This window comes from Pseudopodoces humilis, chromosome 3, assembly GCF_049639895.1.
Source record: "Pseudopodoces humilis isolate 2021_Gansu_Grassland_sample_001 chromosome 3, ASM4963989v1, whole genome shotgun sequence".
NCBI lineage: Eukaryota > Metazoa > Chordata > Aves > Passeriformes > Paridae > Pseudopodoces > Pseudopodoces humilis.
The window spans coordinates 29,579,661-29,606,804 of NC_142202.1; the positions used below are offsets into that span (position 1 = coordinate 29,579,661).

Sequence of the window (27,144 nt, forward strand, 5' to 3'; positions counted from 1 at the left end):
CCCAATCAAAGCAGCCCAGCCAAGTGTCTGGGTTGTATTATTTCAGTATTAAAGAGATTTTTTTTTTTCTTTTTTCTTGTTTTTTAAATGAAGACTGGACTATGCTTTTCCATTTCATGCACTTGCTGAAAGTCTTTTCTCTCCTCATTGTCCTGTTGCTTTCTAACTGTTACTAAAACTTTGATCTTTGCATCAATAATGGAAGACAAGTTGGAGGACAACACAAGCTATATGGAGTGCTTTCTCATTTTCTTTTAAGTTAGTGTGGAATTTTTTAAAGAAAAAATATTTTTTTAAAAAGAGAAGGCTAAACTGACTACACACGCATCCTGCACATACGCACATAATCCTGCCTAACATTTCTAACAGTTATGAAGTACAGCTGTCAAACACAAACCTTCAGATACAAAAACTTGAAGGACTTGGAATAATTTTAGAAGAGTGGGGATAAAGGTATCTTACTAGAAGTAAATAAGAATCACCTTGATAAGGCTTCTACCTCTTTCCTGTCAGATACAAGTCAAAATCATCCAGCCACCCCTGCTCCAAATATTGTAAATATAATAGAATTTGATTACAAATGAGAATTTATTTTTAAATAATACTACCATAAATTGCAGATTAAATACAAATCAAATTAGGTTAACTCCACAGATGTTTAGTATAACAGAAGAGGACATGAGTTGGCAATGATTTGGCCATTGTGTTCACATTCTATTTGATAAAATGTCATATATGTAGAAAATTATAGGAAAAAAAACAGAATAGTAGACAGTCTTTTGTTTCACAGTAGATAACTTCAAAACTTCCTATCTAAAGGCTATCCAACCAGAGTGCCAGCTTCCCATATATCCTCCTTCTGTGGAACAGGCCAGCAACTAAAGCTGCAGCCAATATTTGTAGTTATCAGAAATAGCCATTAATTTAAGATTAGCATTGCAAGGTTCCATAAGGTCATGTTAGAGAACTAGTGAGTCTGCCAGCATTACACTGAAAATGAGACTCAGACAACTTTTAACTGTTCACTGAACCTTCGAAACTTTCAGACATACCAGAATGGCTTAAATACTCTAAAACCAAACGGATCAGCAGAACCTGACATGTTAAGGTTTAAAGGTCTTGGCTATTTTCTGTTCCAAGTATACTTGATAAAACTGTTCCAAGTGTATTGGATAAAACAGAAGTCAATACCTTTTGTCAGCATAAAATCTCATTTGAAAGGTGTCAGGGTTAATGCATAGATATAGAAAAGAAAGAAAAATAAAACCACGGTAAAATTTCTTTGTAGCCAAAAGAATTTGGGCATACATGTTATGAACACACATGTTTCCTTCTAGTGAGTATCCCATCTCCAAGTCAAAAGATAATACTTTTAGAAACTTAGAGCCAAAGTGCCTTCTAAAAAAAGTGCCTTATGGCCTGAAGTCACTTGATCACATCTCAGTTTGCCCAAGGTTTGATATTGCCCAACCTTCTATCAAGTGGGATAGAATAACCATTGTATATGCGCACAGGTCAAACTCTAAAAACAAAAAAATACTATACAAGGTGTAATCAACTGTTTCAAAAATCGTCTCCCATTCAAGTCATGTCTGAAATACCAAGGCAGGGAGGAACATCAAACAACAATACTGACTAACACACTGCCCAGATCAGCAATGGTGCTACAGGTCCATTCTGAGGCATTAGGGCATTTGGAGGATATCTGTGTTTCCCAAGGTGATTTTTTCCTAAGAAGAACAGTGTCAATAAAACTTCACCTGTACACAGATACTGTATAAGGTTCATTCAAGTACTTCCTTTAGGAAATGGACAGTGGAAGGACACTTTCAGCACAAAAAAAGTCCATTGCATCCTGCTTGTGCTCATACACGCTTTGATCAATAAATTTTCCAGTCATGTTACTCTTTGACAGCTCTGGGGCTGATGTGAAAGCTTAGCAGCCCAACTGACGAGCTTCATCCCAGATGATTTTTCCTTGTTAGAGGGCTCATTCTTGATCCATTCCTTTGGAACTCCTAATTTTAATATTTTATTTAAGAAATTAGGACTCACTATAATTTATCAAGCATTGACATATTCTACAGAGATGTTTCAGAAGCTTCCTTCTCCGTCTACCAAAACACCTCAGCTGTGTGTCCTGGCATTCCATTCAAAGTTTCTCATTAAGAAAAGTGTATTAGAGCCATATTTTTGGCAGTAAAAACTTAACAAAGGACAATCCCCTTGATTTCATTTGTGATAAAAGCAGGATTCAAATCAGAAGTGAAAGGCTAATGGAGTAACCAAACACATTTGATGTTCAAAACAGTCCTGCATCAGTATAGTTACACTCCCAAACTACTTCCTTAATGAAATGCATGAACTCAGAGCAGATCCAGTGTATTAATTAGTCTTTTCTATTTTGTTCAATAACCATAAAATCTAAAGAAGGACCCAAATTCAACTGTTATTTTACAAGTCTTTCAGAAAAGCAAAGCTGATGGGCTCAGAAGCCAACTTAGGATGGGAAAAGGAGACAGGAGTTTCTTAGTTTGGGACTTGCTTTTGTTTTCAAAGAGACAGGAGAAGCTGCAAACATACTTTTCACCTTGCTCTATGTTCAGTATGCATTGACCACTTTCAGAAAACCACTGTCCAGAATCCTTCATGTGGTAGCCTTCACATTGCTTACTGTATTATATTCATTCATCAGTTGTTCATAAGGCACAGAAAGTTCTAGCTCATTATTGGTAAAGGTAGATTCATCAGAGGATGGAAATTTTACCAGTTTTTTTGCAGTTTCAGATTCCTCTGCAAGATTATCATCCATAGAGGATTTTGACGTTTCCTCATCATCTGAGATATCTTCCTCTTCATCATCATCTTCATTTACAAACATTATATTTGCATTCTCAAATATTAAGGGTCGATAGTCTCTGGAATCCCACACTTCACCTTCTTCTTCACTAATCCTATCCAGCTGGTTCACAAACATGGTTCCTTCCAGAGGCCTGTCTCCGATATGTTTATCATGGAGGGGTCTCAGTACGTGACCATTTTGCATGTCCAGGGAAGCCTCATCATACTCAAATGACTCTGTCTTTGTGTAAGTCACCTGAACATCTATACTGGCATTCATTTGTTTGGCATTTTCCACTATAATCATTTTGTCATTGCTTGTCTTCAGGGCCTTCTTCCCAATTTGCTTTATAAGGTCATTGTAAGTCTCTTCCTTCTTTGAAAGAAAGCTGAAAATGTTGACATCCTTTGAGGTACCCATTTGAAGGGGCTTTTTAGACCGAGGATGGTTGTCAAATGATTCTTTTCTTTTTTTCCTCCGTTTCTTGATTGCCTTGTGGACTTCCACAAACATACTGACCTTCCAGTTAACAAAGAGTGAGAGCCAAGCTAGTCCCAAATAGATCCATAACTCCACAAAATATCTGTAAAGCGCATGATAGTTTGCATCTGGATTTACACCTACAGGAAAGTAAAAACAAAAACATTACAGAAAGAAGACTCACTGCTGATAAACCTTTTAAGTTATGACTCTGAGAATTGCTCTCTTCCTCAATAAAAGGGTGTTGTTATTTGAACACAGGTCAGAGAGGTAGCGAGTGGGGAAATGAAAGAAAAAGTTGATCCCACATCTTCCAGTTCTTGGCCACACATATTCTGATCACTGGACTAACAAATAAAAATGAAGCATATTTATCCTCTCCATATAAGATATAAAAGTGAACACTTTCCCATTTGAAAATTACAAATCTTCTTGCCACTGAAGTACGTATATATAGGTACCTTCCTTGAAAAAAAGATTCAGAGTTCCACTTACGAGGACCAAAGTGCTGAACAAAGCAGTGGATTTTAAAGAAAGAAGAGGTTTAGGAGGGAGAGAGGAATATGCTCAGCATTCCGTGTTGGCTAGCTATAGGCAGGTGTAGAAAGCATTGCCCAATGCCTACGCATCCTGCTTAGTGTACTGGATCCCATTCAAAGGTGCAGAACTACCATGGTGGGCAGCGTAGCTCCTTGCCTGAAATACAGACCTGGGGCACAAAAAGGACTTAAAAACTCTAGAACTTGGCTGCAAAATTAACCCAATAAAGGCCTTAGGCATCTACACCAACACTGAAGAGCCAGATCTAGTCCATTGGATCAGTATCCAGCCTTAACAGAATGTTCTATCCTGAAAGGAAAAGCTTAGAAAACATCTTTTCAAATTAAGAGTTTGGAAGCAGAATTGCCACACTATGCATGTAATGAAATAATACATAAAATATAATTACTGACCAGCAACAAAATCTCCAAATCCTATGGTGGTGATGGTGATGAATGAGAAATAGAGGCCTTCAATGTAATTCCATCCTTCAGTCATCATGAAGACAAAGGGAGGAATGACCAGATGGACCAAGACACCCCAAACAATGAAAATAGCTGTGCATGTAATTTGGGCTTTCCTCTGTGGGAAAAAAAAAAAATTAGAAAAAGTTAGGGAAATATCTCAAAATTATTTTTTCCTGCTCATAGCACCAATAATTATCTGGCAGCACCAGATATTTCAGTTTTGAAATATCCATAATTAAAAGTCACTGAAAGTGACTGAAGTAAACACACTTTTTTTTTTTTTATTTGTCTTAAGGCAGAACTCCCTCTTCTTACAACTATTTGCTAAAAAAAGATTATTTCCTCATAGTTTTCCTTCACACTCTTGGAAGAGTATAAGGAGTCCCTGGTATTTTATAGATTGGCATGGGATATAGACATAGCACTCTAGTCTAAAAAGCCACCAGTACCTCTAACTTTTCTTTTACTCATTTGAATACAGAAGATCAGAAGTGTTTTAAGATGTCTGTCTCCTATTTCTGACTCCTTCCCTTTGCCATCCATGCAACCTTTGTACAAACCTGCTCACACACACATGTATTTCACTATTATTTTCTGTACTTTTTTCTCAGGTGCAGAACCAAAAAAGTTCTTGCTCTGTTTTTGAAATCAGGATGTAAAGCAGCCCCAGTGGCCCCAGTGCAGGCACTATGACTCTGCATTGCTTCCCATCTCTGTGCAGAGTTAGAACTGAGAATTCACTTGCAGTGGGGAAGGGAGGGAGAGAGAGAAAGAAACCCAAACAAACCATCACCAAAAAACCAACAAAATGTCACAAACCAAAAACCACAAGTCAGTAACTCAGAACAAAATATTATATTGTCTTATGCTGATGTTGTTACTCCTCCTGGAGACAGGAGAAGTGACATGCACACACTGGGTTCATGTAGTAACAGTCTGAGTTTATTGTGGGGTAGCTCCTTTTATAGGGCTTTCAATTTTCCCACGATTAAAGACATGATTGGTCAAGGGTCTCAACTCCACCCAGCTTACTAGCCAATTATATGGGTGCATCTGTGCTTGTCCAGGGACTTGTTTCTCCTAATGAGATAGGCTGGTCGAGCTGGTATCTGTTAAGCCAAATTATCTGTGCAGCTTATAGACCAGCTATAGCTGTCACAATTTTGCAGTAGGTTCACTGCAGAGTAGGAAATATTCATAGTAGCACATAGGCAGGTGGGAGTCAAGCAGGACAGCGTATTCTCATTTCTGTGCTGAGGAGCTTTAATGAAACGTCTTGAGTGAAATGGAGCCTCATGTACATTTGTCCTAAAGGTCTTTAATGTGAGAAGTAGTACCAAAGGTTTTTATGAGATCTGATTTTGCTAAACTTCTTGCAGAACTAACACATCAGACCCCATCCCTCTTTCAGTTGTTTCAATGCAACACCTTTTGGGAAAATTTGTATTTGTGCAAGTGTTCATTTACTATAAGATATGCAGGCAAGTTAAGAAGTGTAAGCTTAATTCATGCATCAAAACCACATGGTTCACAGTAAACGAGTAAGGGCTTACCAGGCTTACTCCTCTTTTTGTCAGAAATTGGCCCAGCCTCTTGGCACGTCCTCCAAAAAACTTCCCCAGAGCACTGATCCATGTCAAGCAGAGAGGTACTCCAAAAAGCCCATAAAATATACAGAAGAGACGCCCAGCATGTGTCTTTGGTGAAACATTTCCGTAACCTGAAAGAGATAAGTATGTCCTCCTTCTGCTCTTGTTGAAGAGAATTTAAGGCAATTCTATCTGTGCACAAAACAATACTGTGTGAGCTCCTACTGTGTTGGGCATTCCTTACTTCAACATCTAAAAGGGATTTAGTTTACTGCAGCTGCTTATCTTCTGATTCTGGATGCCTTCCAACGTTACTCTAGCAAACTCGCAAAAAGCCCGCACTTCAGCATTCCCTAGATTTTGTGCATCTTTTTTCTGGACAAGATGGGGTAAACACAAAATAAAGCTCATCTCAAAACTTCTAATATGATGTTCCAATCTTAAGCAGCACGGTTAAAACTTGACTGATTCAATTTTATGGAATGAAACTCAAAATTCATCCTGAAGCTAGCTCCCAGGTGAAAGATACACATTACACTTGTGACCTGGTACCTTTGCAGGGAAAGAGCTTGTGAGTTAAGTGCAAGGCAACTATGTGCAAAACATTTCAAATTAATTTAGTTCATTCTGCTGGGCACAGAACCTAGCAGGACATACAGATTCAGGCTCTAAAATCAGCAGCCTATTTTCTGAGCTTCTGACAGAGTTTTCTTATTTAGGTGTTTTATTGACTTCAACATGAAAGCTATAATATAAGCTGGGTATTGGAAATTTTAAGTAATAAAGAAACCTACAATACTGCATATGGTTTTACAGTAGGACTTCTACATCCAATCCTCTCTAGTTATTTTCCATTCCATTTTTTTTTTCAATTGTAGGTTCAACAAGTGTGTAAAAACATCATGTAGCAAAGATTTTTCTGTAAAAGCAGAAGGTAAATAATGCTGAGTTCTGAAAAAATATATATCACAGGAGGAAGAAGTCTTAGAGTACAGAAGGTCTTACAAACACAAATCAGTAGTAATATTTAAAAAGCAACCATTGCTCTGCTTCACCTTCTTTTAAGAGGTAAAAAGTCTAGCTAGTTCTGCAAGCCAGTAACACTGATAATTTAGCAGTACCTCAAGAGGACGCATGTGTGTAAAAAGACAGCAATACAAAAACCTCATATACTCTTGCTTTAGGTATTAGTTTAATGGAATGCTTTGTTATGCTTTTCTTTTGGAATTTTATGATTGGAAATTTAAGTGCATGAATCAGTGGAACTGGAATAACACCAGCCAACCCCAACAGCACCTTTAATCCATTACTTATGGGAAAGGCACAAATTTCTCTTCTGTACACACATGGAGAAAGTACCAAAACCCTCGTTTTTTTCCTCTGTGAATCTGAACACATATTTTAGGCAGCTCCAGGCATGGCGACTTTATTCAGTGGCTACCTCGACACAGAAATGGGTGAGTACAAGCACACTAGAGCCTGAGGAAAACTACAGCTAGGAAGGTTGACATAGTAAATATTTACCGATTGTAGTGATCACAGTAGCAGCAAAGATCACAGCATTCGGCCAATTCCAATTGTTGAAAGTATTGTTTCCAGTGATGGCAACCCCCTGTCCAGCAGCATCTGACACAATCTGTAAGGAAAAAGTAACAATCAACCTTGTAAAATCCTGGCAGCCTAAAACTGCAATTTATCTGTCCCACTCAGGTTTTCCCCCTTAGCTCATACTTTCAAAATAATCTCAGAGTTTTTTGTGAAGGCTGGCCTAGTATATTCACTAACAATAATTTTAGGAAATACTAAAAATTTACTTCACATAAGAAAAATTAATGCAGGTGCTCTCACATTTCAATAGGGACTTCTAATTAGATAAACTTTTACTTGACAACTTTAAACCAAATGGAACTCTTCCAGAGAGCAAGTAACACTCCCGCAGACTGAACTAGCATTTAAACTACAGTGCAGATCTCAAATTTTGTTTAATATTAGGGACATCTTCAGAACTACTATCCATTTCAAAACACTGTTACATTCCTCAGCTTGACTTGGGTATGAATGTCATAGAATCCTTGTCAAAGCTCATGTGCTTCATATTAATTCACTTGCTGTCTCTACCAAAGTCCGACCATGAACAAGCAAAGGGTAAAACTTTTCAAAGACAGAGAAATTAACATTTTTTTCACAACGTTTCATGCAACAGGATTCCAATCACTGTCCTTGAATCAGGCCCTTTTCTTCTCCCATGCTGGAATCTGGTATGCCATGATGAATGCCAAGCACTAATTATTATTTAGTGCAGAAAGTGAAAGTTTCAGATTAAAACCATGCATCTTGCTGATTCTGGAGTGCATTTCTACCTCCCCAAAGTTAAAAGAAAAAAACAGATATACCATATCCTCTCTGGGAAATCTCTAGTTATTTAACTCTTTGCTCGGACACATTATGATGCAGTTAAAGCCTTACCAAGTTACTCAGCTTTTTTCTCTTCAGTGTAAACACTGAACAAAACTGAGGCTACATCCATATGCATAAAAGGTGCAGGTATCTCCAAATGTTGATTTATAATGTTACCCACTGTCTGCATTTCTCCCTCAATAAGTGTTGAACATAGAAGCTGTCTGTAGCTAAATATCTAAAAACTGGAAGCAATATACCTTTTTAAAAATATTTTTTAAAAATAAATATGACAGGTGATGTTTATCTTAAACTGTCAAGAACTTATAAAGGTAACTACAACCAACTCTTCCTTCCCCCATCACCCCTTCCTTTCTTTCTACTCGATTAAGATCTGATTTTGGACCTAGCAGAGATTCAACACAAAGTTCAATTACTACTGATAATATACACAAGTTAACATAGGCTTTAATTATTCTTGAGACTTATTACATATCACTACCCCCCTACTGTAATAAAAATGCCCTCAAAGTGAATGTATTGTACATATACAAGATGCAAACAATTTAATTAAAAATGCACTTTCAACACACAGGCTGTTTCAGAAGATAAAAGGAGGCACATTGGAACTGAATGAAGGTAAAGAACTAGATTTTTTTTCTCCTGGTAAACTCAAAGAATGTGTAAAATCGGATGCAGTATCTTCCTACACCCTACAGGCTCTGGATAGAAAAGGAGAGAGTTCTCACCAAGGTGCTCATTTATCATGAGAAAGTGGTGTACAAATGAGAAGCAGTCCTAAAACAGGCAGGTTGAGAGCAGGCAAGTAAAACACACAATGCCACTCCACTTCCAAAAAAAAAAAAAAAAATCACAAGAGCTCATCTGTGAAGAAACCAATCAAAGTACAATCACTCATTTCTGCCATGGTCTGCAGACAAACTTTCTGAAAGTCCCAAAGGACATCCAAACCACCTGGAAAACACAATCTGTTATCTGTTATTCTTGAAAAGATGCCTTGACTTCTTCCACTGCCTAAATGTTACAATAAGCACCAGTCTTCCAGGCATTTTTCATTCCATAAGCAGACTTGGATTTTTTCAGTTGTTTCCTCACAGAGCAAGTGATCTCCAAGGGACCCAGTGAGCTATCCGCTCCCATTGTGACAGGTCATTATCTCATTGCATTAATCCACCTTGGCCTGACCTCATGAGCTCAGTTTCCTGGTACATACAATTATGTCAAGACCTGCCAGGATTTGAGGTCTGGAGGTCTAAAGAGGGCCCAGATCTGAGAGGAAGAAGCTGCTGGACTGAATGGCACACAGCTGCCCTTCACAGCCAGGCAGCTAACATTCTGGGGAAGATGGCCAGCTCTACCAGTTATATGAAACCTTGGTATAGTGAACCACAGATAATTCTCCAGACACAGCTGACACCCTCTTCCTGTCCCTATTTGCACACAGCTATTGGCACACAATCATCTATGATCTACAGTCCAGTCTTTTAAGTTACTTTAAGCCTGCAATAAGTCTGAATGCACTATATGCATCCCAGCTGCAGGAACAAGGATGGTCACGAAACATGCTTAGATGGTTTGGTGCTGTGGGAAATATGTAGCTGATTTCCAAGCAGCATAACTCTAGCCCATACTGAAACAATTAAAGATTATGGCTTGAAACAAACAAACTAACAACAACAAAAAAAAAAAGACAGAAAAAAAAAGACCAAAAAAAAAAAGTGAGTGGACAGTGATGTACAACAGAACAGCAAACATGGTTGTGGTTTTTTTGCTTGGCAAATCTGTTAGGCTCCAATGTCAGAGACACCTTTGTTTTCATATGCTAGGATACAGAATGCCCCAATTTGGCTGTGCTTGATTTCTTAAACTACAGAAAACTTCCTCCAAAAAGTCCTTGGATTGTAAAACAGGAGGCAAGGAAGAAAAGAAAGAAGAGGGTAGATGGTGCAAGTGTTCTTAGTATCTTGAAAGATGTAATTTAAGAATGCCTTTTCAAGTATGTCCAAATGCGAAAGCTGAAAATAACTAACTCATAATTTATATATCGCCTTAGGTGTCACCTCAGGACAGTTCAAACCGATAAAGGGCAAACTGTATTTTCAGTCAAATGTCTTTTGCCTTACAGAATCAAAACCCCTCTTCTCCCTCATTCCCTACAGTTCCAGTTCTGCTTCTTGGCAAAGGAAAAAGGGGAAGAAGTTTTAGAGACTCTGGTGTTATTGCTGAAAGTTAAACAGACTTAAAACTACTACCTCTTCTGGTGCCAATAACACAAGTAGAAAAAGGGAAGTTATTTGAAAGTAATCAAGCAGACAACATGCTCCATTTGTGAGGTACCTTCCCACTTCCCCACAAACCCCATCACTGCTCCAATACAGCCTTGTGTTTACTGGCTTTGGTGACATTTTTATTAACCCCCTGATGACCAGGGGAACTCTGAATTCACCAGGTATCACAGGAAATAGTTGTTAAATCTCCTCTATCTTGGACCAAGAAGAGGAATTTTTCTCAGATGTTTCAGGCACCTGCCACTTAAATCCTCCCTATATGAATAAGAGTAGGGCCGGAAAGTTCTCAAAACAAATTTAAAAATAGCAAGTTGAAGTCTTGGCCCATATAGGTCACACACCATTACTGACTTTATTCTAAGAATTAAGGAGTGAAAGAAAATCTTAAGATACTATAGTAAGGAACAATTGGGTCAAATGACAATAGCAATAGGAAGAAAAAAGGACTTCTGAGGTACTTGTGGCCAGATTGACAAATACACCGGACTGAAGACTGAAGACAACAAACTGGCTATATATAAAGTAGAGCAACAGATCCTGCCCCACAGGCACCCTATTACATACAGGAAGAAAAGCCAGCTATTGCTCAGAGCCAGGTCTCTTTGAAGAGGCTAAAGCCTCCCATGTTATTCGAAGCATTCCCTGGGGATCTGACATATAGATCTAACGGCAGCATTAAGGTTCTCCCAGTGGTGTGAACAATTGTCTTTTGAAATGCTGTTTTTCCACAAGAAAGGAGATGTAATTGAACTATTAAGCCTAAAATTAGACCAAATGGCTTTCATTCTACACTAAACAGTATCACAGTGTAAGGGACAATCACAGCTTGCTACTAGATCCAAAAGCTGGATCCATTAAAGCTATAACTGCCGCATCCTTTGAGGACTCCTAGGCTTTGTCCTCACTTCTGACTCCAAAAGACCATAGCAGTAATTTCACTTCTTTCTCAAGCTCTTTTATCAAGGCCATAAAGATTTAGTTCGCTGAAAAACACTGGATTTCGAATCTACCAAGTACTTTAGAGATTTTCCCACAAGGAATGTAAGCTTTGACAGCAGTCTTTTTTTCACATTGACATCTGAATCTTTTATACAACTTGAAGACACCAGAAAAGTGCACTAGTTATCTAATCATAGGTATGTATAGTACTGACAATTTAGCCAATCACAATAAAATTATCCAGGGTAATAAATTTTAAATTTAAACTCTCAGATGCACTGTATACTGCTGTTCATCTTTAACCAGATTTCCATTTTAACCAAATCCAGTAGCAGCACAGCTAAACAGGTGAAGTAATACAAGCAGTTGTATGAACAAAAAGCCTAAAAGAACTCGTAGTGACTTTAAAAATACATAAACAGTTAAAATGCATGCCATGCAAATTGCACACCCTTTTATGTGTCCCACATGGGTTTTACACTGATTTAGGTTTTCTGGCTGCAGCTATAAAGTTACAGTAGCAGTCAGCTGTTTATTTTAAAATGCAATAAAAACGTATTTAATTGTTAACGAATATCTTTCCAATTGTAAAAAACCTGACTCACATGTTAAGACTCCCTGTATATCAGGTCAGATATACATTACAAAGCTCTGCTGACCTGGATAATATTGTCTAGGGATTGACTACACATAAGTAAAGAGAAATAAACCCTCTCAGCCAGTAACCCTTTTGAAGGAAAAATGCCTGTGGGTGGCCACAGCCAGATTGACAGGACAGCTTCCTCAGACTCATTATGTAGACAGGCAGCAGAGTGGACATGGTCAGAAGTTTCCTGTCCTGTTGGCATATTGCACTTTTATGTCCGCTTGCACATTAAAAGCAGCAGAACCAACTTCACAGGCACAGTCTGAATTTTCTAAGTACTTTATAGCTAGATCAAGTTGTAGGTTCACAGTCAAACTAGAACACATTAATCCTGGCTTACAGCTGTCATAGCTCAACTACTGAGTAAGTTTGTGTGTGGTATGTGGATAGAAAAAGAACTCTATAACTCGCAGAGTAGTTATAAGAGTAGGTATGAATTTATTCAGTGCTGAGGTGCATGGGGGATGTCTCCTCGGAAAGGCATGCACACCTTTAAGCTTTGGGTTTCTCTTTTTATCCTTTACAAACTAGGGTTACACAATACACCTAATACATATTCATTTCTCAACCCTCGATTGTCCTTGCTTCATATTAAAATTAGCTCCACGCTTTGCAGCTGCGAACTGCTCTTTTTTTTGGTCAATTTGGTGGTTGTCTGGGGGTCTCTGGGATGAGGTCAGCAATTTTCTCCTTGAATTTTCACCTTGTCTTCTTGTACATGCTCTTTTTAGTCCTTTGACCACTTTTTGGACTTTGATACCTTTCTTTCCAGCTTAGAGGTCCAAAGAATCTCTTTATCCTGTGGTGCCTTTGTCTTTGCATCTCGTTTGTGTATTCTAGCTCTTTATCTTATCTTGCAGTCTCGCTCCTTTCTTGCTCTTGTCAGTTCCCCCTCTCTCCTGGTCAGGCATTTCTTTATGTTTAATTCTTAATTCTTAATTTCTCTGTTTCATGTGTTTAGTTGTTTAAAAAAAAATACTTATCTAATGTAATTCTAAACACCATAATCTATTATTCTGAGTTATAGTCACTGGAGAAAGAGAAAACAACAAACAAACAAGGTAGATATTGAAGGTGACTGGCTTTCACTCTGCATCCCCGATAATGCCTCAACTGAATAGAAGATCCTGTCCATCAGGGAAATGGACAGTCTTCTGCACAGGACAGAATCCTGCACAGTCTCTGTAGGATTACATGAACCAGCAGGACTTAGGATAGCTGACCTCTCATTTCCTTCTCAGTTTTATGTGTTTGCAGTACGAATTTCATGTGTATCAAGGCAAGAACCATGCCAGATGTAAAAAGAAGTCTTTTAGCTGAGTCCTGGATTTTCTACTTCTCTTCTGTGAGGAATGGTTTGCGACCTTTTTTGAGAAAGAAAAATAAGACAGATGAACCACATTGTCTCAGTCAGACTGGTAACATCCTTGTGTCTTGCCAACCTGTGAAAATTTCACTGTCCTTTACTGACCTATGCAGAGACTTGAGCTGGAAGGTGGTTGGGGCAAGAGGTGCAGGATATGAGTCAGCAGCACCTGCATTATAGAAGGATGGTGAGAATTAATAAATTCCACTTTAAGAGTAGAGGACATCAGTTGACTACCAAGCCTGATTCTGGATCTACTAAGCATAAAAGAGTGAAGTGAATCCCCAGATGGTCTATATTAAACTAGGTTCTGCAAGAGTCTTGGTAATCCTGGAACTTGTATAGTCTGTTTTAATAAACAAAACCCAGGGCAGAAACAGCTTGTTTCTAACAGGAAAATGCAGTGTGGACGGTAGTCACCTTCCACAAGGTCAAAGCTGAAACTGAAGCAAAAAATAGGAAGTAGTCATTGAGGGAATAATGTTAACTTTCACTTCTAGAAGAACAGAAACTCCACAAGCTTGATGCTTGATGTTGACAGATGTAAATAACACACATAACCAAAAAAATACATGAAGATTATGCAAAAAAATAGAGAGATCAAATACGAGTATTCCTTCCTCCTTATCTATTAATTGAAATAGAAGAAAAAAATAAAAGCAAACCCTGGAAAGCAAGTGTTATTCCCCATGTTTACATGTTTATGTAGATCAACTACAAATAGCAGGGGATAAGTTTTCCCCTTGCTGTCATAATCAATGACTTTATAAATACAATGCAAGTACATACATATTTTGCCTCTTTCGATCAACAGTTTAGTATTAAAATACAGTTCTCTTATCAAAGGACAAAGTCTTGAAAATTCCTAGTAGAGGAAAAAAATCCTGGCAAGAAACAGACTTCAAGGAAGGAGTTTTTTTCCAACAATAGCAAGATTTAATCCAGAATGAGATATTTTCACAGTTCTATCAATACAGTGGTAGAATATTATCTTCTCACTTTTCCACAATCTTCGAAGAAAGAAGAACTCAGAAGTTTGGGGCTTTTTAACTGCTTCAACATGTCAGTTGTTCTTGTTTGTTTGTGTGTTTTCAATAAGGCAATTATAAAAGTTATTTAAATTTACTACAAGTGACTTTAAATGATCCACCAGTATCTTACAGCATACAAAACAGAAAGGTATATGTAGACTTCAAATGTATTGTATATAACACATTTTATCCAAAATAACCAAAAGGTTATATAAGATTGAACTTGCTCTGCAGAAAAAGTTTAGTTAATCTATTAGATTCTTCATTTACCCAGCCAACTTCTTAAGTATTTAATTCTGTTCATGCAGCACTGCTTCTCAATGCATAAATGAATTACACAACCAAGATACTCTATTGCTTTCCCTTCATTATGCTTTACTTAGGTCTGCCAGGAACTTGTGCCTTTACCTAAGCAGAATTCTTCTTACCTAACTGAGCCTCTAGCACATGCCACTTCATACAAAGCAGTCCCTACATCTAAGCCTGATATTTAAAGAATGCATGTAAATACATGCCTGGTTTTCACTCTGCACACAACAGACAGCAAAAAAGACATCATTTTTAGCTGTTAGTTTAGAACACAGAACACCTATAAGGTTTCTTTACATGTCTCGTTCTTGATTTCTTATTTAAGTCATTTTGTCACAATTCATTATTGATTTATTTTTAAGTGGGAAAACTGTTTCAAGACTCCAATGTGTCTGGCACTTCTTTTCTTTTAAAGCAGTCTTGCTAGTTTTATTGCAATATTTGATTATCTCCACTTAGATGGAGAAAGCACAGAGTGCAATACCTTGTCCTTTACTGGATTTTGAAAGCAGATTCCAGTTAAAGTAATTAAGTACATGCTATGAAGAAAACTGTGGATTAGGACTCAACATCCCCTTTGATTTACTGATTAACCAGCACAGAACAGGCTGTCCAGTAAGAATACCAAAGACAAGAAACTACCAAACACAGAGAAATACAGAAATGGGCTTTACCAGAGAAAAAATATTCTTGACTAAATAATTGTATCACTGCATGGTAAAGAAACCCTGTGTATGTTCTTCAAAGGGCACAACTGAGTTTGAAGAGGGATTAGAAAACATTCACATCTTCATCCTACACACATAGCTTTACACTTGAGAATATTCACTATTTAGTATAATTCTGAGTAAGCTTCTATAAGGTTTATTTAGGTGCTCAGAACTGAAGAAGAACATTGGCATACTCTAAAGCAAACTAGAACTGCTCAACATGAGCTCCAAATCTCTCTGCAAAGGTTTGTTGGATACACCAGTGAATTCCTATATGCATCTGAAGTTCTATCACATTAGCTGTTCTTAAAATTCACACTACCCAATCTCAGAATCACCTGTAAATACATAGAGTATTTAAACAACAGCATCCTTGCTATGGGTTAGTGAATCTATTGTGTTTGTATGGCCATGCTTTGGTAGTTGGGGGTGCTACACAGCTCACATTCTGTGAGAATCCTCCATGTCCAGCAGAGCCAATGCCAGCCAGCTGCAAGACAGATGCGCCACTGGCCAAGGCAGGGCCTATCAGAAATTGTGGTAACACCTCTATGATAATGTAGTTAAGAAGGAAAAAAAAAGTTATTGCTCAGATGTAACTGCAGCCAGAGCAGAGAGGAGTGAGAATGTAAGAGGAACAACTCTGCAGATCAGTGCAGAGGGAGGGGCAGGAGGTGCTCCAGGCTCTGGAGCTGAGATACCCCTGGCAGCCCATGGTGCAGACCATGGTGAGGCAGCTGTGCCCCTGCAGCCCATGGCGGTTCCCTGGGGATGCAGAGATCCACCTGCAGCTTGTGAAGGAGCACTACACCAGAGAAGGTGGAGGCCTGAGAAGAGGCTGTAACCCCGTGGGAGGCCTGTGCTGGAGCAGGGTCCTGGCAGGAATGTGCAGATCCATGTAGAGAGCTCACTCTGGAACAGGTTTCCTGGTAGGACTTGACAGGACCAACACTGGAGCAGGCTGTGTCGGAAGGACTGAACCTCATGGAAGAGTGATCCACACTGCAGCAGTTCAGAGTGAATTGCTGCCCATAAGACAGACTCATGTTGGAGAAGTTCATGGAGAACTGTCTCCTGTGGGAGGGACTCCACAGTGGAGCAGGGGAACAATTCCTCTCCCTGAGCAGTGGCAGGAACAATGTGTGATGAGCTGACCATAAGCCTCCATTCCCTGTCTCCCTGAGTCACTGAGTGGGAGGAGGTAGAGCCTGTGAAGGAGGGATGTGTGAGGGGAAGGTGTTTTTAAGATCTATTTTACTCATCATCCTGCTCTGATTTTGTTAGTAATAAATTCAATTAATATCCCCAAGTTGAAACTTTTGCTTGTGATGGTAATCAGTGAGTGATCCCTTCCTGTCCTTATCTCACTTCACAAACTTTTCACTGTTTGTCTCTCCTGTCCAGTTGTGGAGGGGTGGAGGGGAGTGATAGCAGTGAGTGCCTGGCCTCCAGCCAGTGTCAACCCACCACATTTTACCATTGCATACAGTTTCCAGGACCTTCCAAAAAAATATGAGTGAAGTTTTTCAAAAGCATTTGTGTTTAGATACAATGCCATTATAAATAAAACCTAAGAGATAATACTGTCACAGCTCCCTACCTTTATTATGGCTAGTGGCTTAAAAATCTGTCCTGACTTTGCAGAACAGACCTGCTTTCTAACTATTCTGCCAAGTAGGAAAGAGTTTTCCCACACCTTCGCCCAGGCACTGATGATAGATAGATAGATAGATAGATAGATAGATAGATAGATAGATAGATAGCACTTTTCCACCCTTTCTCTTTGGCAACATTATTTTAACACAACACCAATTACACACGTTAAACAATGCAGACAGTTCCTCAGTGGACTGAGTCTCAAAACGAACAGAATGACAAATTTCAATCTGGTCATTTCAGGATCTTTTCTCCTGGGTTTTGATTTGCATTTTTACAAGTGCAGAGTGTCTGTGGGAACAATGCTAAAATGATAAATTCATAACAGGGACCAAGCACTGGGCTTTATTAATCCATAACTGCTGACAGTGACAACCCAGTGAAGAGAGAAAAGTAATTGATTTAACATGCAAAAGGCAGTCTCATTAAAGACAGTAGTGCAGGCACAAGCACAAGCACCTCTTTTTGTCTCTGTGTCCCCTTACTCTACATGCTTCCTAGTTGGCAAAATGAATGAGGGTGGAAAATGCACATTTGTCACAGAGAGAAACACACCTTATTTCAGTCTTTTAAGTGCTCATCTGTTTTCTTGTTTTTCAATTAAAATTTAATCAGACTAAGTGATCCTTTAGAAAGGCAATCTGTTAATTAACCCATAGTAGACAGCAGAAATCATGCTCTTCAAGTACAATCTCAATTTATTATCCAGAAATAGCTCTCATTAGTCAGAGACAAGAAGGGGTGAAAGGTTTAAAATACAAATTTAGAAGACATATGCTCTACTCTGTTTTTAGCTTGTTATCTGGTTTTAGCTTGTTATCTGAAGATCATACAATACCATGCAATAAATACAATAAATCATGAATTTAGAGGAGATGTAAAGAAACATCTTTTTACATGCCTGAACCTGAAAAACATATAACTCTAATTGTGGCACAAATATAATATTTATGAGTCTGGAAACTTCAGGACACAGTCCAGGGGAAACAATTTGTGAGCTTGCAGACATAATTTTGTCCTCTAGTAAAATCCTCTTAGTAAGAGGGGAGAAGTTCTTCAGAGATGTTCGGAGGAAGTGTTTACTCTTTTACCATTTTCTGTGGCTCCATTCAAAGACACGTAGGAGCTCTTCCTCAAGGACGGACACAATGCTGAGTGCCTGAGAGATAAATGGTGAAGAGCAAACCAAATTATTTGAAAAGAAAGAACTCTACTGATAAATAGAAGACTAATACTTTTGCAACACAAGCTTGAATTATTTTTTTCTCCTGACAGACTTCAAACAAGAAGGTCTTCAAGTAAGGTTTGAGCCATATAGAATACATATAATTTCCTTTACTGAATATACTAGCAGTTCTACAAAGTAGATGCATTTCCCTACTGACTTTGTAAAGCCTTAAGTCCGCATTGAAAAGAAGTACAAGTCAAGATAACTGATTTTGTATTGATAATTTGTACTCCTTATTTGTACCAAGTGCAATTCTACTGAAGGTTTACAGATGGCTGTTACGTCTACAGCTACAGACATAACACAAGAACTGTCCTCTTTGGATTAAGCAAATTTTGCATGAAAATATTCCATCTGACAATGGAAACAGAACACAAATCTGAGCAACATGGTCTAGTGAAAGGTGTCCCTGCCCATGGCAAGGGGGTTGGAACTGGATGATCTTTAAGGCTCCTTCCAAACCATTCTATAATTTTTTCTTTTTGTTTTCTAAGAAGCAATGCAAGACTTGAATTTGTCTTTGCAGCTTTTCATCACAAGCATCTATTTTACAAAACAGTGTTTTAAAAATAGGCAGTATAAGACATTTGCAGTCAAAACACATATATGTGTTTTCTAAAAGGACCTCACACTGTGCACATGAGTGTTTGTGGAAATCTGTTGTAGTCTGCCTAGACATGATTTGCATATTGCTTATTGATTTCATGGTCTGCAATGAGTTCTATGTTTTGCCTTTCTCCATCCTCATGGAAACTTTCCATTGCTTTCCCAAACTACCTTTATTGAAAAGAATGTCCCAAATCTGAGGCTTCATTTTTCATGCAGTAAAATTCAAGAATAAAATCACAGAAGGATGTTCATGCCAAACAGGGTTGGACTTAAGCACACTTCCTCACTAAAGCAAATTGAGGCCAAGCCAGCATTGCTTGTGTGAACTGACAGAGGAACAGAGTAGTTAGCTCTCTGGAAATATTTGTTGCTCTTTCCATACCAGGAAATCAAGCATGCGATCAAGCCTTGAAGAGAAAGTGAACTTAACATCACTGATCAGAAGTTGTAAGATGCTACATGGAGAATTTTGAGGGATTTTGGCTAATTCGAACCATTGAACCATTACAGTTGAATAAAGCTTTCCCTCACTACCAACCACTGCTGTCCTGCTGCTAATTTCTCTTTGACATAATGACTAGCTAACAACATGCTTGATTAAGGACTTCCTGTCCCAGATCTGTAAAAAAGAGGACTAGGGGTAAACTACTGTGATGAGAGAATTAATTAATTCTGCAATAACCCCCCAAGTTTTGAAGTAGTTTCTATTTTAGAGTGAAACATAAAGTCATTGAGATTTAGGTGGTAAGAGTCCATAAAAAACAATTTCAACAACTGGAGTTCTATTATGCCATACAAATAGGTGTTACTGTTTCCTTTGGAAAAAACGGTCTAATCTGTAGGGAAATTAACCTCTTAGAGGCATGTCAATATTTTTACAGTATACACTGTTTAAGACTTTCTTGTGTATGATGTATAGCATGGGCAGTTAATTTTCCTATAAGCCATAATTCATAGGACAAATAATGTGAGGGATATTAATGGAAAGAGACCAACAAGGTTATTTCCTTTTTGTGACTTTCTGCACAGTTAAATAATAAGTGAAACTCTTAATTCAGCAAATAAGTTAACTGGAACTATTTTGTCATGGCTTCCCTATTTGTGATACTTCCAGATCCTATGCTTCAGCAAACTAATGTTGCTTAATTTTATTTCTCCTTTCAATTTGTGTGCAATGGATGTAAATACCAACCATTTTGAAAAGGCATCTGGCTTTTTTGACAGATTATGAGTACAGAATTTAGCAGTCTATATGGAATTTTCCCCTGTTAATTTCAGGACTAGATTCCAGTTTTATGAACTACTTAATAAACTATTTTGATGAAAAGCATATTCAGTGCTTTACCAGCATTCCCTTGCTCTTTTGATTAATGCAGTAATAGAAATGTTTCCTTTCTACTTTCTTAAGATCCATATAGACATGTTTTGAAGACAAATTAGCTAAAGGTTATTGCTGCATGGGAACTGGAGCTGTTCTGCAGATACTAAGTGTCCCTACTTTTCATTGGCCCACAATCATTCTCATTCAGAAATAAAACCTATCAGACTATGTCACAGCTTTCATTAGTATAGCTAATTTTGTGGACTTCTGTTCAGATATGCTTATAATAAACTTTGCCTTGGATGGGGAAAAGAAAAAAATAGTGTTTCAACAATTTTTATGTTGCATCAGCTGAAATTAAGACATTGGAATAATCTATAATACCGGATTAGGCTTCCTTCCTATCTAAATACATACATGGTGACTAATGTAGCCAACTCCCCTTTAGAAGGGCTTTGGAAAATGCTGTTGTCCCCATTTCAGAGATAAGAAAGTGGAAGTAGAAGAGTCAAGAGTTTAATCAAGCCCTCACACCAGCTGGTGACCTATGTTCGGCATGGTTAGAACCAGACAGTGTTTGCATGAGACTTTTGCAACAGAACTGGTACTGATTGCATAAGCAGATGGTAACCCATGCAGCAGTCTGTTTCCAAAATAATACATTTCAGTTCAGTTGCAATTGATTTAACTAGATTTAAATGAAACCAAAACAGTCCTATTGTCAATAAAAACACAGTTTATTGAGATGAATTTACTAGATGCAGTGTGGTTGGACAGCAAATGTTGACATTACACAGGAGAAGTAGAAGAGGAAACTGAGTTTAAAATGAAGCTTCCCACCACCCCCTCCCCCCCAGCCTATCACAATCTCAGTGTACAAGAATAGTTAATTAGGACAAATTAAAACACAAGTGATCCAAGCTTGACAGCTTTGTTTACAGAGGTCAAGTAAGATTTTCAGCTCAGTGAGTGAATTGAAGCATAAAGTAACACTGCATACTATATTCTCTCCCATTAAAATATGCTTCAGGTTAAGAAATTTACAGAAAGCTACTTGTTTAGAACACTCTAAAAACTGTTCAGTTTCTTAGGCACTAGAAGGAAAATGTCATAGACTTTTGGTTTCACAAGCACTTTTGTTTTTCATCCCCAAATTTCAGTACAACTTTAAAGGTCTTGTTTCTCTGAAGACATGCTAGAAGCTGCTGCCTAAGCATGCTAGTAGCATCGCACACTTTATTTCCTATTTGACAACCTATCTTAAGGAGAAACGGGTACTAAAAAAAAAAGGCAGGTCCATGTAAAACAACTTACTTCACTGACAATTCAGTGAGCTTACACATGCTACAATAAAAGTCTTGCTTGTCCCAACAGCATCAAATCAACACACTGAAAGTGATCAGACTTGGGTAGAACAGAGGACTACTTGTAACAACATTTTTAATCAGGTAGACTTTTGGACTACAGAACAGGAACAAGAAAAAGACACACTGTTGACCATTAACTCTTTAGGGGAGTACCTTCACTAAACCACCTTGTTAAGCCAAACAACCAGGTTTCCAGGGTCAACCAAAAACTTTACATAACCTCAACCACACCAGTCTATCTCCCTATATCATTCCTGTATCAGGCAGCAGGACAAGGAGGCAACGCAATGCATACTTCCAATGTCAACAGGGACAGAGTGCTTTGTATGAAAAGCAAGGTGATGGGTTTATCTTAAGGGGCCTAACAAGGGCAAAAAACCTGACACAGAAAGGCTCTCAGCTTTGAGATTTCTGTTATTATGTATTTAGCTTTATCCAGGGCTTAACCTAAAATAAAATATTTTTATGTTACTTTCCATAAATCTCTTCAACACTAGATCAACTCAAGACTAATCTTCGAGGAGGACTAGGGAAAAAGTGGAGGCTGCTCTGAACAAATGTTTTCAAATACAGAGATCTGCTGGCACAGTTATGGCAGGCTAGAAGTAAGTGTGATCAGTACCTGAGATAACAGACCACGCAACAATCTGACCTAGACACTCTCAGACCTGTAATAGCTAGGTTTGCCTAGTCTACTTCTTCTGCTGGGTGAGTGAATTAGTCTGGCAATAACATCAATTTGCTGCTAAGAGCTGGCTGTGCATTAGAGTATTTCTTAAATACAGTTGTGTCAGCATATATATAAACCCCAAGGTTTTTTTTCCAGAAATTGTATAACATTAAAAACCACACACACAACACATGCACTGGAACACAATCTTCTGCTATTTTAATACATTCAGCACTATATTAATTGGTACACAGAAGAAGCTTTCTTCCAGCTACTAACTGACAGAAAGCAGAACAGATACTGCCTTCAATAATCCTCCAATAATCTTTTCAGTCCTGTACTACATCTAGTTCCTAGTCAAACCCCACTGGTAAACTAGAAATTGCATATATCCTGTAGAAAGAATTTTAAGTGAAAAAGTAAGCTTAGTCAGCTGAAAAATCTTTCCACTTTAAGACTACCAAACCATGCACACTTTCAGATTCACAAAATTTTCCATACATTTCCCATTTACAAAAACAAAATTTTCCCTTACATTTACATACAGTTACCATGAACAGATAACACAATACAAATTGCAGGCAAAGGGTAATGTACACCTTGATGTGTGCCAGGTAATTAACAGACTCTGTGCTCCATCACTTCTCAACTGTCCCATCCCTGAGGATGCATGAAAGCCAAACTACTTTGTCATATTCTTGCTTCAGTACTAAAGGCAAGAGGGATCAACTGGCAGAAGTACCATAGTTGTTGCCTTCTGTTACTCTTTTCCTTCCTAGCCTGGATTTCCTGCAACTGACATCTGTGACTGTTCAGCAGCATCTATTACCTTCTCAGAAGCTGAGACAGAGGAAGCACATTTTTAAGTAGAGAACCCTCAAGCTTAAAAGTGGCTTACACACAAGACGCTAAGGGAGTCAACAAAACCACAGAAAAGCTGCAGTTACCTCAAATAAGTGAGACAGTTTTTCGATTCACAGAATTCAGCTGAAAGCACCTAGCCAATGTCTAGCATGAAGCTACTTTATGACGGTGCTTCTCCACTAGGAGACAAGAAGCAGCCAGCTGTGAGGATATCTGTCCAAGTAACCAAATGTCTAATTGTAGCAGAGCTGAACAAGTATTATTAAAACATGCAAATAAAGCCAAGGCACTCTCAAAGTTTGACTCATATTTTACTTCCCCTAAATATAAGATAAAGACATCTATTCTCATTTTATTAATCAAGCTGACAACTTTAGGACCTTGCAGAGACTATGTAACAACTTCATGAAAAAGCACTGTTATCGTATAGTCAAAATCCAGTTAAGACACTACTTGAAAATCTAGTATTACTGTAACAAATAGAGACACAAATAAAGACACAATGAAGATGACTACTGGGTTTGCTGCTAAACAGAAGCAACTTCAAAATTTTTTGCTCTCTTCCCCTTCCCTTGCCTTCTACCTGAAAAATCCATAAAAATTTGGAAGTGGACAAGTAGTATTTTAAAAGGGCAACTGATAGTGACACAGGTTAAAAATTTTTAGAGTGCACTGATAAAAATAAGAAAGAGTGAAGCACAAACTCCAGTGCCCTTCAAAAACCCTTGTGCCAACAAGGCAAGTTTTGATTGCCCTCTGGTCATTCTGCAATCATGTACACACAACTTAGGCCTGAAGCCTTAACTGCCAATCATAGACTATCATAGATCAACTATTTAACTTGATTTTAACATATTTGCATTACAGTCTGTAGCTGGTTAACAGCACCTGTAAGAGCTGAGCATGTGCTAGGTTGAATATTCCAGCCAGACTAATGCAAGACAGGCTAAGGGAGAAGTTGATATCACAGTGAATATTATTAGATCCCTTCTCTTTGTTCAGCTGCTTGGCTCCAAACACCTTCCCTATTTCTTTGCTACCTGGAGGAGACTCATCAATCACTTCTATTACAGGCCAGAACTAACTTACTTACAAACCACTGTTTCTCTAGTGAGGGACCAAACATGATTTTTGAGCAACTTTCCTCCAAAGCTCTTTTACTACTTCTGAGTAGGCTGGAAGTAGCAAAGAGGAGCAGCAATATGAGTATTTGGAGGTCACACAGAGAAGTCATCACTGATAATTTGGTATTTTAGCCAGGTTGCCAAAAATACTGTATCATATCTGACTATGCTTTCTACTTTGGGACCTTCATAACCCTTTGCAGAATTATTTTCAAGTTCCATCAGCTATTACTCACTTGCTGCCATTATCTGACAATCTTATGACTTACTTTGCAGTCCAAATGAATGTCAACTGTCACTGTTGTTAGGAAGTATCAGAATTCAGAGACCTGTGATAGGTCCAACTGGGACATTTTTGCACCTCTTGAAATCTCGGAGACACGCAGGTCTGGGTTTTGTTTCTCAGCAGTTGGAAACTTAGAGTATTTGCAAGATGACACAGAACAAAGTGAATTTAGTATTTATCAGTTTACTCAATCACAAACTGTGTCTACCTTTTCATTAAGGCAGAAATATAGTTCTACAGCCTGGTTGATCTGTAGCAATTGATCCCACAACAGAGGTTAAAAAAAATAGGTCCATCGTAAGAAACAGATACACATATGGCTGGAAAAGGAAACACAACCTATCATTTGTTTCTTACTTCCTTTTTATTACTTACATTTCTTTCTCCTAAGAAAATGAGTGTGTGAGGTTTGATTTTAAAACATTTCTGAAACAATTCTGCACCTAAGAGTGTCTTTGATACACTCGAGTTCACACAATACAATGCAGAGGGAAAAAAAATAAACCACCTTCCTTACTGATTTGACCATAAATACAGCAATAACTAGGGTAATACATGCCCGGGAACAATCTCTCCTGCCCACAATTCAAGTGTTTAAAGAGATGATCCAGTAACGCTAGAACCAGCAGTGCTGATGACCTGACAGAATCAAGACAGAAAATAAAGGAAGACAAAGCTCCTCAGCAGGCAGAGCTAGCAAAAATGCAGAATACATATTGCATGCTTATTTTAAAAGTTCAGTCGGCCTCAAAGTGTGGTACTCCTGAGGTGGTCTGCAGCACCACAGCTGCTTCAGGTTTGACCACAAGTGGGATTTTAATTTAACTGAAGTGTCGCCCTGAAAAAAAAAAATTTGAAGCTGAGTTTTCAGGGCGACACTGAAGAGTGCAACTCTTCCGCTTGCCCTGTTACCACAGTCTGTTACATACTACAGAGCAGACTCCGTTTGTGATCTGAGCTCAGATTGGACTAAACAAAGCCCAGACATATTAGTTCTCCAACCTACTCCAGGAAGAAATTTAACTACACATTTGTGTGTATTCAATCCGTAGAATCAAACGAGTGCCAGGACAAAACAAAAGCTTTGCAAATCATAGGTACTGTGATCAGCAGATTCATAGTAGCAAAGTGCAAAAGCATTCTCCTTTGCTCCCCAGCTGATCGGATTATTTACTGTCACTTCCAGCTTGTTTCTAGATTGTATATTACTATGTTGACATCTATTTGCACTACCAGCAAAGAATATAACTGTTCTGAAAGCCAATAGCATTCAGAGAAAAGCAAAGCAATTAACTGTGTTTAATTAGTATTAATAGCAAAAACATCAATTTGTTTTTATAAAGGAAATCTGTAGGAAGTCATCATTACACTGTATCTTCACTGGATACAGAAGGTATCTTGCAAAAACCATATAAACAGTATGAACCAAAGCATAGAACAAGCTATTGATAACTTGCAAAACTACTTGCATGCCATGGTCTCTAGAGCAGAGCTTGCCAAAAACACACTTAGTAGCAGAAGGTAACACGTAAGGTAACACAGACATTCTGTTCTAAGGTAACAGAATAACAGCATACTAGGAACGCTCAAGGATTGAGTTCATAATAGGAAAAAGGAAAAGCCCATAGCACAAAAATTATAGCTTCTGATCGATTGCTATTGCTCCATCAGAGTGGCAGTGTATGCGCTATCAGCTTTGTTTAACTATGGTACAAGAAAGTTCAAACAATTTAATGGTTAAACAGAGAAAAAGAAAAAAAAAAAAAAAAGATTAAAAACCCCACAACAGAAAAGCATGCCTGTTTACATTTAGCTTTAAGTAGACACACACAGAAAAAAGCTGAGGGGGATATGCAGCTGGATATCAGGAGGAATTTCTTTACAGAGAGGGTTGTTAAGCATTGGAATGGAATGTCCAGGAAGGTGATGGAATCACCATCCCTGGAAGCATTCAAGAAACAAGTGAACATTGCACTCAGTGCCAGGGTCCACTTGACAAGTTGGTGTTTGGTCAAAGGTTGGACTCTATGATCTCACAAGTCTTTTCCAACCTAAATGATTCTGTGCTGCCTGTCCTCAATTATTTTCTAATGCTGCAGTGGCAATATCCATTACACTCTGAGGCATCTTAGTCAGCCATGGACAGTGATCCTATATTTTCATCTCAGTTAATACCTGCTGAATTTAGAGGATGCATAATAAAGAGATAAAAAAAAATTAAAATCTAGGAATACCCATTTCACAAGCATAAGCCTTAATTTACACTGTCAAGTTTTTATGTGAAAGATACTAGAAATAGTTAACAACTTTGTTTCATTGGCAGAATGAAAGACACTTGTCCTTGTCTGAAAGATGCGCAGCTTTACTTTGTTCAGCCTATGGAAAAGGCTTAGC

At 38.2% G+C, this 27,144-nt stretch overlaps 1 protein-coding gene across 1 annotated transcript in view; it reads right to left on the reverse strand.

The window, feature by feature from the left end:
- Positions 1-240: 240 nt before the first annotated feature.
- The window catches only part of KCNK5 (potassium two pore domain channel subfamily K member 5), a 32,657-nt gene continuing 5,753 nt past the window's right edge, over positions 241-27,144 (reverse strand). The window contains exons 2-5 of the mRNA XM_005532961.3: positions 7,443-7,554; positions 5,883-6,049; positions 4,276-4,444; positions 241-3,462 (exon numbers count right to left, since the gene is read on the reverse strand). Coding sequence (XP_005533018.1) covers positions 2,648-3,462; positions 4,276-4,444; positions 5,883-6,049; positions 7,443-7,554 — 1,263 coding nt within the window. The 3' untranslated portion in view covers positions 241-2,647. The remainder of the gene's footprint in view (positions 3,463-4,275; positions 4,445-5,882; positions 6,050-7,442; positions 7,555-27,144) is intronic.